The following is an 18,796-nucleotide window of genomic DNA, read 5'->3' as shown; positions in this document are numbered from 1 at the left end:
TGTGCCCAGCAAACACAGCCAGAAATGAAGTCTCAAGATGTTCTGGAAAACATTTAAGTCATTGCAAGTCTGTGGGAAGGGATCAACAGACATACACAAGCTGTATGTAACATTTTTGTCAGTGAGCATTCAGGTCACAATGTTTCTATACAGAATGTTACTCTTCTGATAAATCTTATTTTGTAATAGAGTCCTTGCTCATGGACGTCCTGACCAAAAACTACCCATCCTGATGATTGATTCCTTATTCATACCACAATGAATATCATGAAACGTGATGCCATTTTGGTGTTGCTCGTAGGAAATGACCTTACCATTGTATTTCAGCTGCAGTTGGTACTTTATGAGCATGTTGTCAAGTTGTCACTAAGAAACACCAGGAATGTTGAGAAGAAACAGGAGGTTGAAACAAGCATCCTCTGTTTCCCTGCTTCAAAGGGAGGCTTCTCCAAATGTATGACGTCATGGCAGCAAATCAGTGTTATGTTTGACAACTTGGTAGAGTTATATTACAACTAGCAGGCAGATAACTATATTCTCCCGGTGTCTGCTGGATATATGATAGTAAATAATGACAACTCTCGTAATGACCACTATTTCACATTTGTATTAAATGACTGACATTTTGGGACAGAAATCTGGTTATGATCGAGTGGTTTGGAATGCAAACAAATTGTGTAGTCAAGACCTGTTGAATATATGGAATGTATTGATACATTATTCTTATGGGTGATGCACACTTCCTTCCCAATCCATAAATTGTCACCAGATTGAAAAAATAATGTGCCGTTTTTATAACATATGACCTTTATTTTGACGGAGTCGATAACATCAAATCAAATTTCATGAAAGAGAACTACAGCTATGACATACACAGAGTATACAAAACATTAAGTACATCTGCTCTACCCATGACATAGCCTGACCAGGCGAAAGCTATGATCTCTTATTGATGTCACTTGATAAATCCATTTCAAAATCAGGGTAGATGAAGGGGAGGATACAGGTTAAAGAAGGAATTTTAAGCCTTGAAACAATTGAGACATGGATTGTGTATTTGTGCCATTCAGAAGGTAAATGGGTAAGACATGTAAGTGCATTGGAACTATGTATGGTAATAGGTGCCAGGCGCACTGGTTTGTATCAAGAAGTCTAACGCTGCTAGGTTTTTCACGCTAAAAAATGTCCTGTGTGTATCAAGAATGGGCCACCACCTAAAGGACATCTGTGGGAAGCATTGGAGTCAACATGGGCCAGCATCCATGTGGAATGCTTTCAACACCTTGTAGAGTCCATGCCCTGACGAATTGAAGTTCTTCTGAGGGCAAAAGGTGGAAGTACAACTCAATATTAGGAAGATGTTCCTCATATTTGGTATATTCAGTCGATAACACATGTCCATATCTACTCGTATAAAAGTAATTTTCTCCCTAAGTCACCTACACTGTAGGCCTTTCCTCCAATGCAAGGCAGAGACACAGGCAAAGAAAAACATTTCTACGATAGCAATAAAACAACAAGTATGATAAAACAAAGGCAATGTCAAGGTCATTTTTATTTGGGAGAGAAAATCCATGAGGAGAAGATGGTAGGATCTGTCTATAGCCCCGGGGCCCGAGGCATGATGATGATGATGAGATAGCTGTACTGTGCGGGGGCTGCCTCCATGGTGCCTGTCCTGTGTGAGCGAGGCGATACTTTCATGGCCGAGTGCTTCCCTGGTGATGAACGTCCACACTTTCCTGTCCTGCTTCACATTCGTACATTTCTCATCTGCAGAGCTCTCACTGCGCCTGCGGGATTCCAGCTTTAAGGGGGGGGGTTATGACTAATACATTCTAACAAGGCAAGCGTGGTTCTATGATCATAAGGCTTCATCTTTGTACAATTTATGGATGCATACACTTCCTGATTTCTATAGTTTCCGCAGAGGTGGTGTCTTTTTGATGACCTGCGGGGTTGAGCTAGCATTCCTTAACTATGATTTATACCACAAGGAGCACATACAAAATTACACTTAGTACATACGAGTGTATCACAGTCCTTTACAGTTCGTTGCATCTCTTCTTCCCTGTAAAAGCATGTAAAGTACTCTTGGTAAGGACCATGATGAGGGGTGCAGGTCTCCTCACAGTGTCCCTAGTAGCCATGTCTGCTCTGGGATATGTTTACTGTAGGAGGTCCTTAGAGGTGTGTCTATAGTGAGGCATTCATGCTGATTCGCTGCGCAGCTGGCCACTCTGGTCCTGCAGCTCCGTGATAAGCTGCTCCAGCTCTTTGAGTTCATCAATCAAGTCGCCATGGATCTCCCCAGAAGCAACATCTGTGTGCAGTTGCTGAGGAAAATCAGTGTAAAGAAATTAAATTACTACATTTGGTTAAACGTTATCGCAAAAACGTGAGGTTGGTGAAGTAGTTGATTGACTTGATGTGAGCAGTCCGATACATCTGTATGATGTGGTGGGGTGCTGGCATCAAGACCAAGTGTACTGTACCTTGGCTTTGGTAGCCAGGCTTCTCAGGCTGAGACGAGTGGAGGACAACATCGGCAATGCCTCCTGGGGGTTACTCTTCTTTTTACTACAGCTGAGGGTCACTGTGAACCCAGAAATGTGAGAAATAGAGGCAGAAAATACCTATTAGCACATAAATATTTGTGATTAAAAGACAGAGACCTTTATTTATGTCTATTAAAATGAGTGACTGCTGGAAGGAGACAATCACCCATCATGGAAGGGTCAGAAGAGATGAGGGGTTTCTGGGTCGGCGTCCATGGACCTATCTGCCTTGGTGAGACACTGTGGCACCATGGACCTATGCATGACTAACAGGTCTCATATAGACACATGACTGTGGGTTATACTGCACGTGTGTGAGTCATTTCTCCTGGGACTGGTTAATGGGCGCTCCACCTCCCTCAGGGAGATTTCTGCAGTCAGTGACACTTCAGTGGGCCTCATCTCATTACGCCGAAGACACTTCCCCGCTCAAACCCGCCGCGAGTGGCCTGGCAGCTCGCAAATTAATAATACGACGAGACCTTTTTCCCCAATGCCTGTTTAATCACTCCTGTGATTACTGTCCGAGATAAGATAATCAAAATGTCCTCTGGAACGCTTCACAGTGAATCTGCATTCAACAGGATGAAACACCATCCACACAAACACCATTCATGACCCCCACAAAGTGATGACTAAAGCTCAGAAGAACCGGTGTTATCCTGTGCTGCTTTGAGAAACATACCTATACAAAGCTATGTTCTTGAGACCAGTGATGATATTGATGGGCTATTTCCCCTGCATCGCAGTCTTTTGTCTTGGTGTTTACACGACACCTTTTATCTCGCTCTCGCACGAGGAAAGGAAAACAAGCGGCAGTCTCTTCTCTCTATCTGCGCTACACCTTTTCCCTGTATGGTCCCCTTCAGCTGCGACAGCACGAAAGGTCAAAACCTTGTGATTTATGGATGAAGACCTCTTCTGCTCTACCCTCCTCCTTCTCATCACTCTACTTTTTCTCATCCCTCTCTTCCGAGCTCTGTGGATGCAGTGTCCAGGCCCATCATAGAGGTTACAAAGTTGAGTTGAGCGAGTGAGGCTGTAGTAGAAGAGCTTGGTGGGTTCTGATTAGAGGTCGACCGATTAATCGGAATGGCCGAGGGCCGATTTCAAGTTTTCATAACAATTGGAAATCGGTATTTTTGGGTGCCCATTTCCGATCTTTTTACATTTTTATACCTTTATTTAACTTGGGAAGTCAGTTAAGAACACATTCTTATTTTCAATGACGGCCTAGGAACTGTGGGTTAACTGCCTTGTTCAGGGGCAGAACGACAGATTTTCACCTTGTCAGCTCAGGGGATCCAATCTTGCAAACGTACAGTTCTAACCGCTCTAACCATTGCACTCCACGAGGAGCCTGCCTGTCACGCGAATGCAGTAGAAGCCAAGGTAAATTGCTAGCTAGCGTTAAACTTATCTTATAAAAAAACAATCATAATCACTAGTTATAACTACTAATCCAGTTTAGGCAATATTAACCAGGTGAAATTTTGTCATTTCTCTTGTGTTCATTGCCCGCAGAGTCAGGGTATATGCAACAGTTTGGGCTGCCTGGCTCATTGCGAATTAATTTGCCAGAATTTTACATGATTATGACACAACATTGAAGGTTGTGCAATGTAACAATAATATTTAGACTTAGGGTTGCCACCCGTTAGATAAAATACCGAACGGTTCAGTATTTCACTGAAATAATAAACGTTTTGTTTTCGAAATGATAGTTTCCGGATTCGACCATATTAATGACCAAAGGCTCGTATTTCTTTGTGTTATTATGTTATAATTAAGTCTGATTTGATAGAGCAGTCTGACTGAGCAGCAGCAGGCCCGTAATCATTCATTCAAACAGCACGTTCGTGCGTTTTGCCAGCAGCTCTTCGCAAGCATAACGCTGTTTATGACTTCAAGCCTATCAGCCTAATGGCTGGTGTAATTGGCTAGCTAGTTAGCTAGGTGTGTGCTAATACTGTTTCAAACTTCACTCGCTTTTAGATTTACAGTAGTTATTCCCCTTGCGCGGCAAGGGCCGCGGCTTTTGTGGAGCGATGAGTAACGATGTTTCGAGTGTGGCTGTTGTCGATGTGTTCCTGGTTCGAGCCCAGATAGGGGCGAGGAGAGGGACGGAAGCTATACTGTTACACTGGCAATACTATAGTGCCTATAAGAACATCCAATAGTCAAAGGTATTTGAAGTACAAATGGTATAGAGAGAAATAGTCCTATAAATAATATATTAACTACAACCTAAAACCTCTTACCTTGGAATATTGAAGTCTCATGTTAAAAGGAACCACCAACTTTCATATGTTCAGAGCAAGGAACTTAAACGTTAGCTTTTTTACATGGCACACATTTTTACATGGCACATATTGCATATTGGCACATATTACTTTCTTCTCCAACACTTTGTTTTTGCATTATTTAAACCAAATTGAACATGTTTCATTATTTATTTGTGGCTAAATTGATTTTATTGATGTATTATATTAAGTTAAAACAAGTGTTCATTCAGTATTGTTGTAATTGTCATTATTACAAATAAATTTAAATAAAAATCGGCCGATTAATCGGTATCTGCTTTTTTTGGTCCTCCAATAATTGGTATCGGTATTGAAAAATTATAATCGGTCGACCGCTAGTTCTGAGCCATTAGCCTGTCTCTCTTATAAATGATTAAGATCAACAGCTCTCTGGGTCTTTTCTGACAGGCTGAAGGAAAGGGGCAGCATGTGGGAGTGTTTTGGGATACCTACCACAGCCTGTGTGAGTGAGGAATTAAGTGTATGTAAGGCGTGTAAGGTGTTTGTGTGTGCGCACGTGCGAGAAAAAAAGGTGTGTGACCTGAGTGAAGATGAGCCCTAGCGACAACATCAACCCCAGAGATGTGTTGGGGAAGGCTGGGCTGAGTCCTTCCACATTGCTATTCCTACCGTGTTATCCTGACTCCCTCTTATGTTTAATTCAACACAGCATCCGGCTGTAATGAAAAACCTGGGGATTCTCGAGATTAACAACTTTAATGGAGTTCTCCTGTAGGACACTCTCCTTCCTTTGCCTGCTGTCTCCATCTCCAGTCCATCCCCCAACCCCCTCCTCACTAACACGCAAAGCAATTGTTTGGATCGGGATTGTGTCTCGCAGAGGGCAGTGGGGTAAGCGGCTTGTTTGTCTTTTTTACTCTTCTCTTGTCTGCAATCCATCAGGTCTCCTCCCTACGCGGCCTGACGCAAAGGCCTGTAGGAGACGTGACATTAAGCGTGATGGAGTGTTCGAAAGTCTCTGCCAATAAGCGGCGGCTCACGTGTGGCTCACGTGTGGCTCAGGTGTGTCGAAGAAACGTGTGTGTGTGTGTGTGACAGGGCCTAAAATTAACACCCGCCAAATGTGGGTAGATTTTGGTATTGTCGTGGAAGAATGTCTAATTCACCAGCCACGTTGCAGGTGGTTCACTCAAGGCTCAACAGTGCGAGCATTTCATAAAAATAGTCAAGTATGGCACGAGTGCTAGTTGTGATTTAATAGCAAAAATAAATGCTGCAGTAGCTGTTTTCAAAGTATTTCTGCCGTTTTGTTTCATATCTGGTAATGCTCAAAGCAAATCGGAATCCTAACGCCATAGCTATCCCACCTCGCGCAACAACACTGCCTGTCTAGGGGGCTGTGAGCACTGAGTAATGTGCTGAAAGATTTGGTTTTAAAAGCAATGCGCTCAGGCATTGGTCTAATTTACTCTGAAGTCTATTTAAAACATTTGTTTTGGTTAACTACATGATTTGATATGTGTTATTTCATAGTTGTGATGTCTTCACTATTATTCTACGATGTCAGAAAGAGTAAAAATAAAAACTCTTCAATGAGTAGGTGTGTCCAAACTTTTGACTGGTACTGTACCTGCCACAGTATGTGGGATAAGGTCTATGCGTTTAAGGGCAGGGAGTGCGTCACTCACCGTGGGCAAGATCTATGGCTCTCCTTATCACCTCCTTGAAGGTCCCAGTGTCTTTCTCCCAGCCGCTGACCTGCACCTCACAGCGATGGGCCTTGGACAGGAACTGCAAAGCCTGACGCACACACACAAGAAAATCCATGAAAAACAATTATCCCCCCAACACACAGAATGTTGTGTGCTACCATTTTTAATTAAATATTAACTTCCCATGAAGCTATAAAACCTTACCAATCTGTTGGCCACACCAATCCATTTGAGGTGTAATGAACACACTAAGTAAACACTTTGAATTAATAGAAAATTACCAGAAATCATCGCTGTGGCGTGACTGGCCTATGAGAGGCAGTGGAAAGACTAATTACATAACAGGACTGTCCTCACAAGTCAAGCTTAGGACATGATTAAGGAACAGTATTTATCAACAGCCCACTGCGTATGACAAGAATACACAGAGCCACCTATCACTGTGTGGCCACATGCAATTTGCTCACCATTAGTTACCATCGCTTATTATTATTTTTTTCACCTTTATTTAACCAGGTAGGCTAGTTGAGAACAAGTTCTCATTTGCAACTGCGACCTGGCCAAGATAAAGCATAGCAGTGTGAACAGACAACAAAGAGTTACACATGGAGTAAACAATAAACAAGTCAATAACACAGTAGAACAAAAAGGGTCTATATACATTGTGTGCAAAAGGCATGAGGAGGTAGGCGAATAATTACAATTTTGCAGATTAACACTGGAGTGATAAATGATCAGATGGTCATGTACAGATAGAGATATTGGTGTGCAAAAGAGCAGAAAAGTAAATAAATAAAAACAGTATGGGGATGAGGTAGGTAAAATTGGGTGGGCTATTTACCGATAGACTATGTACAGCTGCAGCGATCGGTTAGCTGCTCAGATAGCAGATGTTTGAAGTTGGTGAGGGAGATAAAAGTCTCCAACTTCAGCGATTTTTGCAATTCGTTCCAGTCACAGGCAGCAGAGAACTGGAATGAAAGGCGGCCAAATGAGGTGTTGGCTTTAGGGATGATCAGTGAGATACACCTGCTGGAGCGCGTGCTACGGGTGGGTGTTGCCATCGTGACCAGTGAACTGAGATAAGGCGGAGCTTTACCTAGCATGGACTTGTAGATGACCTGGAGCCAGTGGGTCTGGCGACGAATATGTAGCGAGGGCCAGCCGACTAGAGCATACAGGTCGCAGTGGTGGGTGGTATAAGGTGCTTTAGTGACAAAACGGATGGCACTGTGATAAACTGCATCCAGTTTGCTGAGTAGAGTGTTGGAAGCTATTTTGTCGCCGAAGTCGAGGATCGGTAGGATAGTCAGTTTTACTAGGGTAAGTTTGGCGGCGTGAGTGAAGCGAGGCTTTGTTGCTTTGAGGCTATGAGTTATCAATGAGCCTATAAATAGCTTTTAACAGGCTCCAAGTCCATTACAATAATGACTTTTTCACCTCCCCTCCAAGCTCACAAAGTATATTTAATGTGTGGTGTTTGCATAGTCAAATGTCACGGGGACGTTAGAGGAATGTTAGAGGGCCTTACTTTCTCGTTGTCCTCAGGCCTGGTGCTGTGGCCGTCTCCGTAGAGCAGGGCGTAGTGACGCCATATCTCAGCGTCAGTGCTGTGGCGAGACGTGACGCGCCCCAGGAGCTCCTGGACCTTGGCCCGCAGAGACGACGCCTGGTCGCCATGGTTATCTGTCATGTCCTCCACCACCGCTCGCACCAGGATCTCTAAAACCTGGAACACAGGAGAATGACAATGTGAACGGACCGCTCCTCTGGTTTGAAGTGGGAGGAGTCGGAAAGAGTGGAGCGACTGCGTGTTTAAAGCGGATGGTTGTGGTTTGGTGTGTGAACCTGACTACACTGGCTTAAATTACGTATGTCCTCTCTCAACATAAACCATTTGGGTTGCCTCAATGTTGCGTGGTTGTGTCATCCTCCGTTTCTAGTTTGGCGATTGCCGTCTGAGCAGGAGGCTATTTCACACCGACGCTTTTCGCACTTGGTTTCAATTTCACCTCGCACCCAACTGAATGGGTGGCATTTGCCCCCCCCGCTCAAATTCAATATGCTTGGCATTGAGAGTGGAATATAGAGTGGAATAAACCTGCCAAGAATTCATGGGACTTGTTTTCTATTGTAACAAAAATGGAAATGTATGCACAGTCACGATCATCACGCAGTACAATTAAAAGCGCTTCAATAAATAGCCGAGAGGGCAGAGCAACGCTGGATTTCAAAACATGACCTCACCCTCTTTGTTCACATTAATTAAATGCTTTCCCATATGAATAATAAAATGGTATCATCAGCACGCTGAAAACAAATAATCAAGTTACAACGCAATACACACCACTCACTCACACACAGGCATGTCATAGTCATAGCTATATATACTAACATGTTCCATAAGCAACAAGCGGGAGAGACAGAGGATGATATCAATGAGAAAAATCTCAAAAGGTATGTCCATGTGCTCCACTAAAAGCCAGGAAGTGCAGCAGCGTTCACAGGCCTTATCCTGTCTGTCCAGGGGAATGTTATTTGTGAAGCCCTCATGCACCGCTCCGAATACCAACACTGAGCAAGCTGAGTAAAGGCAGGGGAAAGGAGAAAGAGACAGATGAATGGTGAATGTGTGGTCTCAATTGGAGGGATGTGTGTGTGTGTGGGTAGTTGGAGGGGGTAAACTGCAAGATCTGTGCATCTCCTCACGCGTCTGTGTGCAAGTGTGAGTCTCCCCATGCTAGTCTTTGAGTTGGTGTGTATGTCTACCATGCGCGTGCCAGGGTGGGGGGCCTGGTTTCCCAGAAGTTAGCTAAGCCAGCTCCCTTTGAAGTCGTGGCACTAGCAGAAAGCCTGTTAGTGAACAGCTTGAAACCCAGGTGTTCGCTGAGCCAAGCTTTTTACTTTATCCCACTTTTGATTGTTCACAGTAAAAATGTAGCCAAAGGTGAATGAGACCTCTAGCCTAATGCACATATCCATACAACCACTTATAGGGAGGGATTTCACTGAATCACCAGAAGAGCCCATGCATTTCTTGAAGCATGATTGTGTGTTTGAAAATCACTTCCAAATTGCATGTCTAAAGAGGCTGTTTAAAGACTCCATCCCAGAGTCTTGACACCGAGTTACCAAATGACCCAGCTCTTAGTAAGTTCAGCTGCAGGCGGGCTGGCACACTGCCTCTGCTCGACTAGATTATTGTTTAGTCTCCAGTTGACTGTGGCGTGCCCCGCCGGTGGATGAGGAAGAGAATCTGTGAGGAAGCAGATCTGAAAGCTGTAAGTGGTGTGAACTTCAACAGGCATGAGGGAGAGGAAAGGCCCCCTTTACAATAAATCTGGTCCAAACCAGACAATCAAACACCTTATAACCAGGCTTCACAGACAACTGTTCTGTATCTATACCTGGGGCTAAACCTTCCAGATGGCTTTCCAACTGAATAATGGCATAGCCAAGCTCCTAGCAATCATGCAATGTTCTTGAATGCCAAAAGGCCATTAAAAGTACAATCCAGTAAAATGGTTTGATAATTCATTTGAAGAATGTTATCTGTGAAGCACTCTCTGTGTAACAGAAGATCATAAATGAGATCTGTTGAAACGAGAGCACTTCTATAAGGGCTGTTCCAGAATGTGTGTGGTCTACTGCAGGACAGTAGGTAAGGCGAGGATGAATCCTCCCAACTGGCGGTCGTCTCAGCTCTTAAAACAACAGCCGTCTCTAGGGAATCCGGGAGTGTCTCTCCCTTCTCCTTTCACTATATCGCCCTTTCTACCTCACCCTTATTTTACAGTCCCCCAAGTGCAGTTCCACGGGAGTTCTGATTTAAATTGGTTTCCCTTCTCACCATATGCATGTAACAAACATTTGTCTATAGATGCTCTTTAGTGTGCCACTGGTTTTCACAGTTTAAGTGTACCACTCAACGTTCTCAGGTGCTGGAACAAATGTCATTCTGAATACCATACCGGTGCAGCAAGTATCTTGCTACACACACACACACACACACTCCTCTCCGGACCCTCAGATAAGTTGCCGGTCGGTGTATGTGTGTGGTCCAAAGAAAGATAATCTGTCTTCATACTGTATAAAACATTTCAGAATAATAATCTGTGTGTATGTGAGATGGGGGTTGTGTGTATGTGAGATGGGAGTTGTGTGTATGTGAGATGGGGGTTGTGTGGGCAATAGCAGAGGCCCTCTGCCTACTGGCTCTGAGAAGGGGTTGGTCCGACCTATCAGTTATTTGTTCTACTGGTACAGTAGCTGGAGGAAGTCTGTGGGAAATCAGGGGAGGGGAGGTGCTGGGTAAATGAGTGTTAATGTTGATAGATAGCTCTCTTCTGCCACTGGGGCACCTCAACGTCTGAAGGTAATTTCAGCCTAGGTCTCAGACAAGATTCATCAGATCGGACGATGAAAATGTGTATCAAATTAAATCCCTAAATGGGACTTTTTGATTCAAGTTAAAGGGGAAATTGAACAGATCACTCTCCCAGATTCCTGCTGTATCCGGTTATAGTGTGAAATGAAGAGGAAAAGTAATATCCTCCCACAGAGAGAGAGCAGGATGGAAAACGGAGTAAAGGTTTGATGTAAGCCTAGTAACGAGAGATTTGATCCATTTTCTTCACGGGGGAAATAATTATTTTCTGTCTCAAAGGAATGTGTGAGTGTGTGTCCATCATAACCCACAATTCATCACTAGGATCCACTGGAGACGGAGAATATGGAGGGGCATGTGACAGAGGTTCTCATAAGTCACTAATTCCACTTTAGTTGCTTCTCAACATTCCATAGAAGAGGAATGCATCCTGGCCCATAAGGAGTACAGTTGTAAAGTACTCTCCCCCTCAGCCATGCAGTACTGTATACACTAAAAACAGTCTCAGAAAACAAACAATATGGAATTAAAGAGAGGGAGAGGAAAGGAAGGTAAGTTGATGACAAAACAAGCACTTACAGGAATAGATTTGATGAAGTAAGTATGATGTTAACTGTCGCCTTGTCACACAATTCAAAATGCAATTCAAAGACGCGAGTCAGGCATGCCAAATAATTGTAAATACTCTCTTCAAATACAAGCGCTTTTAAGTGAAACAGTGCTACATCAAGGATACATTTGGTGGAGGAGGGATGGGGAGGGGGCAGGTAGAAGAAACGGATGGGGACTTCAATGTCAGCAACTAAAATAGTGCCACCAAACTACGCACATTGTGGGAGTGGGGACAGGCTGTTATATCAGACGACCAACCACATTAAGGACTCATAAACCCGATGGGAACATCTTTTAATTTGATGCTCAAAGGAAAAATAAGATGGAGCCTGAGGAACTGACCAATCCTTCCCACACAACACAGAGTAAAGTGCAGGAGGAGAAAAAGAGAGAAGACTGTTGGGGAACAGAGTAAAAGAATGTGAATCTACATCCCAATTACGGGGACATATATTTTACAGCAGCGGGTGGCTGGTTGCGACCTTTTCAACTTGTGCGTTTACATCTCCAATCCTAATTGATGAGGCACTAGCATCTTGCCAAGCTAAAAATGAATCCATTGAGCGAGAGAGAAGAGCAAAAAAGACAGGGAGGGAAGGAAAGGAAAACAACACATTTTGCTCAAACCCCCACTGACTTTGCCAAGCTAATTAGAAAAGGCAATGAAACATATCCAACCAGGGCTGTGCATGTTAAGTGGCGCCACAGTGGTGGCGAGGGACGAGGCGAGGGCTGGGGATTATGACCGGACCCCCAGGAGCACCCAACCTCCAGACACCTAAAGCTCTGTTATTTAGAGCTTTTACACCCGTGCTGGAACAACTTCTTTAAAGTTAATTGCTCTGTATGTATTCCGGGGCTCAGGACTTATACAGTATATTGCCGTTTTGCTCAGTAGCTATGTTTGGACTCATTTATTCAAAGTCGACAGTTAATTTTCTATTTAGTAAGCGCTGGTGGGTTTCCAATTAGCCAGCGATGATTCACAGATTTTTCATGTAGATTTTTTCTAATGAAACCAAATGAAAGTGCTTGATAATCCTAGCAGGCAGTGTATAACTATTGCCGTGGATATATTACAGGGACATCTTCAGAGAATGTCAGTAGGGTCCTCAAAGGTCTGTGGATCCCACTGCAATATCAACACCTGACATTCCATTAGATATCGTGATAAGAGCCGCAGCAAAATGATAGACTGGTGGTCAAGTGGTGTGTTGTCAGAGGTCCAGAATGTTCAGGTCTCCTTTAGGCGAGCTCTCTGACCCAAGTGGTTTCAGTATTAAAGAGGTGGTAGCAGGTGGCAGTGGCAGAGGGCTCTGCTCAAACAGACTGCAACCTCTTGTATGTATTCTTCATTCCCAAGGGGGTCACCCTCTGGAAGGCCCTGGGCTCTGTGATGGAACTAAGAGAGGGCGAGGGTGGAGTGGACCCTTCTGTGCCCTGGAACATGTGGAGCCTGAATCTCACACGGCTGAGAAAGCCTACCCAGGCTCCTCTCCTTATGGGAGACGTGGGTGCTGTTAACGACTGGTTGTTAGTGGGGCAGTGCCGTGGAACGAGCAGATGAGAGGCGTATGGTGCCAATAAAGGCACGCTCCTGGTGGCATATGGAGCCGGGCGTATTCAAATCCTTGGGTGCTTTACACGTACTGCTCCTAGATGTGAACAAGCTATGACATGGGACTTATCTGTGACAGGAAGCAGTGTGGGTGGAAAGGTAGCTGGGTTACTGTAGCACAGCATGTTTCCATTTCAGAAACAATCCTGTAAACAAGGGAAAAGCTGTTCTTTTCTAAACCAAGTAGGATGAAGTTGCCCCTTGACACTAACCTAAGGTCAGTTTAGCATTTTCCCCTAAATGGCTACGGTTCTGATTTTAGGATATGGTAAATTGATCCTAGATCGGTGCCTGTGGGCACTATCTTTACCTGCACATCCTTGAATTTCTCCCTCAGGTCCATAAGACGATGGTAGGCCTTGATGGCCTCTGCAAACTCTCCCACGTCGGTGCAAACGGCAATGAAGTTCTCCCAGATCTGCCAGTGTTCGTAGTTACACTTCAGAGCCTCCTGCAGGGTGCGGAAAGCCTTCGTCCTGACAGACAGTGGGACAGACAGGCGCTGGAATTAGTGGTGCCATGGAAAGTACTTTTACATGGCTGGTGCTCACCATTTCCTCAGGGGCAGCTTACAAAGTTTTACGGGATGAAAACTAAATTGAGATGCACACAGACATGCATGACCGTCAATGTGCAAATTTGAGTTACATAAGTCAGGATTTGGTCCTACCAGTCATTTCTACAGTTCAGTAATGAGTCACTATTTCAGGTGAGGTGCCTGTATCTCTGTAACTCAGCAGCTGTCCAGAGGTGGACCATAGCCAAGCCTGACTGACATGACTGCCTGCCCCCTGTGTCTGACATCTCAGTGAGACGGAGGCTACATAAGTTAGCAGTTCACCGTGACAACCGCCCTGATACTCTCTCTCTGATCCACCGGCACTCACACACACACACACCACAGGCTCTTTAACAGAGCCACTTCAGCTGATTTAGCAGCGGCGCTAACCAGGTAGAAGTCTCCCCGCTTTTTAATTTCAGGCCTGAAAGCACAGGGCTGATTTGATCAGGGGCTGAGGGGGAAGGTTTCCCCATAAAGAAACCGTGGAGCTTCCTAGTTCCCAGACAGAGTTCTGCCAGGAAGAGATTGTGGTTTTCAGGGAAAATAAGAGAACCTGCCCATCTTGCAGTGGTGGGAATGTCCTAATTGAGTTGAGCCTAACAAATCTGTCTGATGCCAGCCTCATGGTCAGCTGGGGTTCACCTAGGTCCTGTGGTAAAATCAGGAGGGTGCTGAGATGTTATCTTTCCCATCACGACTGCCTAGTGAGTTTTTAAAGTAATTGAAAAGCATCGAGGTCCGTTACGTGACCAAACCAATGACTAGAGGAGTTGGAGTGGGGTGAAAAAAGCATTGTAACATCAATCTGTTTTATTGGCGTGTAAATCAGTGCTACTCTTTGATACCTCTCTCCAGCCAAAAATCAATACTGTCAGGCTGAATGGATGCCTCCTGGCTGGCAGTGCGAGGCCCTCTCTCTGTGAGAGTGACAGGTCCTGGATCGGTAGGGGAAGTGGCTGGAGAACCTCAGGGCTGAGAGAGAACATTAAGGTCTGATTCCTCTGTCTTTGTTGTGGTCCTACTCTATGTATCAGCCGGCACAAGGGTGGTGGGTGGATGGATGGGCGAGTGAGTGAGAAACACGGGTCTTCAAGGCCCCGCTGAGCCTCCAAAACCAGTAAGCTCAATAAAATAATGCCTCACCCTAAAGCTAATCTCAGTCCAGTCAATTGTATGTGAGCTGTGGAGAGAAGGCTCTCGACTGAGGGACCCTAAATTCAAAACAAGGAGACATTCAAACATTGAGCCTGTCAACTGAAATACTTATGACTGAATTGTATATCTTCCAGAGTCCTAACTCTGTTCAATCATTGACAGGTTAATGGTCCAGATGGAGGGACTATACAGTACTCACTTCTGTCTCAGGCGAATGTAGGCCGTGGAGAGGTTGTTCCACGCCTCTGCGTTCTGAAGGAGGAAAAATGAAGATGTACAGCTCACACACAAGTAAGCACAGGGTTGTTAAGAAGCTGTGGCAGAAGACTGACTCCCCCCCCCCGAGCCTAAATATGTTCTGCTGAGTGCTACATGAGCACATACCCGCTCAATGCAGTGGGCACACGGGTGCCGTATGGGTCATTAAGTTGAATTGGAAAGACTGCTGGAGGACAAGAGTGTTATAGCTCGGGTTATGGGAAGGGAGTGTTTTCCGTTTGTCAAAGTGTGTTTGTGTGTGTGGGTGTGTGTTTGTGTGAGAATGTGTGTATTAGTGAGAGTAATGGAAAAAGAGAAGGGGGGGTAGAGGGAGTGACAACGAGAGATGAATGGTATTGTGATGGTCCCACTGTGCATTCATGTGATTGACTCGGCCCTCCTATGCGATGATGCCCGACACTAAGGTGGTGTAGTAATGCACTTACATCTGGCTCCAGTCCCACACACCTCTGGAAGGCCTTGGCAGCACCCTCATAGCCCTCCAGGGCAAAGTAGGCACAGCCCAGGGAGAACCACACCCCAAGCTGTAGAAACAAGACAAACATGAGCAGTGAGTTCAGGAATACTAAACTGTGAAATGTTGAGTGGAATATCATTTATAGTCTTATCTATTCATGGTGAGAATTCTATATTATCTCAGTGCTAACTCACCCTCCACGGTATAAACTAACAATGTGCTGAGCCTGCCACTTTCTCAGTCCTGCTTTCAAACCATCCCTGCCACGCTGACCGGCAGGTGCCACAATGGACACACGTGGGGGAAAAAAGAAAGCAGAAAAAGAAACGCAAATGCCATGTTGGCTAATGTTGCAGCCCTCCTGTGCCTGTGTTTGATTTGGAGGAAAGCCCACCTGTCAGGCTGGCTGCAGGAGGCCCTGCTCTGTGACTGACAGGCAGGCCCCGTCCGTCTGTTAAAATCAGCTGTAGCATCAGTCCCCCGGATTTTCTCCCCCCCCCCCATATTTCCCTTTCTCCCCCACTTTGTGTCTTTCCCCTCTCACCACAGCACACTACAACATCTCATGGCTCATATCAGAGGGAGGTGGGAAACTGGGAGGAATATACCCCTCTATTCTGTTTATCTTCATTCTCCAAAGATGTAGCTGCTGGAGCGATCATTTACAGGAGCCCTCATATCTCCTTAGTTCAACAACTCCTTGAAAAATGGAGGGTGAAGGTCATTATGGCAGAACAAGCTAAATTAAAACATCCTATTGCTGGCTGACCTGCTGAATTAAATATGGACAAAGGGCAGAAAAGGGAAGGAAAACAGGAAATCATTTCCCTTTTCTCTGTTCCCCTGGGTGAAACTGACTTGTTATTTCTCCTCTTCACATTTCCCTCTCCACTCTGCTATCCAGAGGAGTGGTTATAGGGTGAGTTGGCTACCCTCTGTGTGCTGGGAGCCAACAGGACAGGTCCCAGACACAACTGGCCCAACACTACTTCCTTGGGGAAATGGGAAAGTGTGTGTGGGTGGGTGAATGGGGGCAAAGGCGCAGATTAATTCCAGCTCTACTGTGCTCGGTGCTAACCTACTACACTTTGAAGTTAATAAATGATTTAATCTATTCATAAAAAATAAAAAATGAGTCATATTAGTTGTAGGTAGCTTACCTGCAGGTCAGGTAGTTAAGTTTTACCCTGTGAGTTCTACCTGCTAGCCCTTAGTTTTTCAATATCCTACCCAAAGCGAGCCATTTCAGGGGTTAGTTTACCTGCATGGTGTTGATGCGGAGTGACTTCTCGAAGCACTCCACACACTGCTGGAAGTCCTTGGCCCGGAGGTGCAGCAGGGCCTTGGAGCGCATGGCGCGGGCGCTGCGATGGTTTGACAGCTCCCAGGCCTGGTCGTAGTACTGCTGGTCCCGCAGCACGTCCCCCAGCAAGCAGTACAGACTGGGGGTCTCCTTTTTCTCCAACTCCCTACGCAGGATCTCCTCTGCCTGGGGGAGGGAGAAAAACAGTGGGAAGGGGGAGGGAGAAGCACAAAAATACAGGAAGAATTGGTAATGAGGGGAAGAAAGGGGATGAAAAAAAGAGGGTAACAGAGGTGGTGGTGGGTAGTCAAAATGTCTTGGTTCCTGACAACCCTCAGAGTCAAGACACTTAATATTCCCTGCTAACAATAATGAGGCTTTGATTTGGTCTGGGACTGCCACAATCCATTCACTGGGGAAGGAAGCTCAATCAAGATGTTGAAACTGGGGGTACTTCTACTGTAGCCTCAACTACATGATGTTCTCCAGCATGGCCAGAATAAAAGTCAACAGACACTAAGCCCCTAAAAAGAGCGGATTTGAGTACTATATCCCCTCCTTCTACACAGTTGTGTGTAGAATAATGATCAGGTTGTGAAGTGCCTGTGGTCTAACAGTAATGCTTATTGCTCGCTGCTCCCCAGCGGAGACCAGGGTTCAATCCCCATGGCCAGTGACATACTGCTCCCCAATGGAGACCAGGGTTCAATCCCCATGGCCAGAGACATACTGCTCCCCAATGGAGACCAGGGTTCAATCCCCATGGCCAGTGACATACTGCTCCCCAATGGAGACCAGGGTTCAATCCCCATGGCCAGTGACATACTGCTCCCCAATGGAGACCAGGGTTCAATACCCATGGCCAGTGACATACTGCTCCCCAATGGAGACCAGGGTTCAATCCCCATGGCCAGTGACATACTGCTCCCCAATGGAGACCAGGGTTCAATCCCCATGGCCAGTGACATACTGCTCCCCAATGGAGACCAGGGTTCAATCCACATGGCCAGTCACATATTGCTCCCCAATGGACAGAGTTCAGTCCCCATGGCCAGTCACATATTGCTCCCAAATGGAGACCAGGGTTCAATCCCCATGGCCGGGCAAATACTGCTCCCCAATGGAGACCAGGGGTCAATCCCAATGGTCACACTTCCTACTGTTGCCCCACTTGCCAGTCTCCCCCTCAGCTGCCAGCTGACTAATAAATACGATGTAAAAACAGATTTATTTGAAAAATAATGATCAGGTTTCCCCTCACTTTAAGACGCTGCTTTGTTCATGTGCCAATCTACCCACAGCCTGAGTGTTTTTGGGCACAAGTGTTTCTGGGTTTTCATTTTTTTTTTTTTTTTACTGGATCCCATTCTGACGGCTGAATCTGGGCCAAGTCCACTGGCACACACTGGGCCCCCATGGAGCAGCTTGTAACCATAGCCATCTCTACCACACCACTCATCAGACCACAAGACCCTGAACTCAACTCCAACACATGGAATTACAATGTAAAAACAATACGGCTGGCAAAGGAATATTTGTTTGAACAAAACGTGTTTTTCGTATCAGCTTGAATAGTAGAAGCATGGACCTCTGCAATATCACAAATAACAGATTGGGTTGAGAATAGGAGAATGGTACAACAGAACAGTGAGGAGAGTTCAGCAACTATCAATGACAGAAAATTACAGGAGACCGACATACAGTACCAGTCAAAAGCTTGGACACATGTACTCATTCAAGACTTTATTTTACCATTTTCTACATTGTAGAATAATAGTGAAGACATCACAACTATGAAATGACACATATGCAATCATGAAGTAACCAAAAAAAAGTGTTTTAAAAAAAATCGAAATATATTATTTATTTGAGATTCTTCAAAGTACCCA

At 45.2% G+C, this 18,796-nt stretch overlaps 1 protein-coding gene across 1 annotated transcript in view; it reads right to left on the bottom strand.

The window, feature by feature from the left end:
• Positions 1-587: 587 nt before the first annotated feature.
• Positions 588-18,796, bottom strand: part of ttc27 (tetratricopeptide repeat domain 27) — a 116,688-nt gene continuing 98,479 nt past the window's right edge. Inside the window, exons 13-20 of the mRNA XM_064932362.1 lie at positions 16,866-17,093; positions 15,573-15,671; positions 15,068-15,120; positions 13,462-13,627; positions 8,066-8,263; positions 6,511-6,622; positions 2,496-2,596; positions 588-2,336 (exon numbers count right to left, since the gene is read on the bottom strand). Of these exons, the coding sequence (XP_064788434.1) occupies positions 2,211-2,336; positions 2,496-2,596; positions 6,511-6,622; positions 8,066-8,263; positions 13,462-13,627; positions 15,068-15,120; positions 15,573-15,671; positions 16,866-17,093 (1,083 nt within the window). The 3' untranslated portion in view covers positions 588-2,210. The remainder of the gene's footprint in view (positions 2,337-2,495; positions 2,597-6,510; positions 6,623-8,065; positions 8,264-13,461; positions 13,628-15,067; positions 15,121-15,572; positions 15,672-16,865; positions 17,094-18,796) is intronic.

Source organism: Oncorhynchus masou, chromosome 23 (genome assembly GCF_036934945.1).
Source record: "Oncorhynchus masou masou isolate Uvic2021 chromosome 23, UVic_Omas_1.1, whole genome shotgun sequence".
NCBI lineage: Eukaryota > Metazoa > Chordata > Actinopteri > Salmoniformes > Salmonidae > Oncorhynchus > Oncorhynchus masou.
The sequence above is the reverse complement of the archived record's forward strand: the minus strand, read 5'-3'. Positions and strand labels throughout refer to the sequence as shown.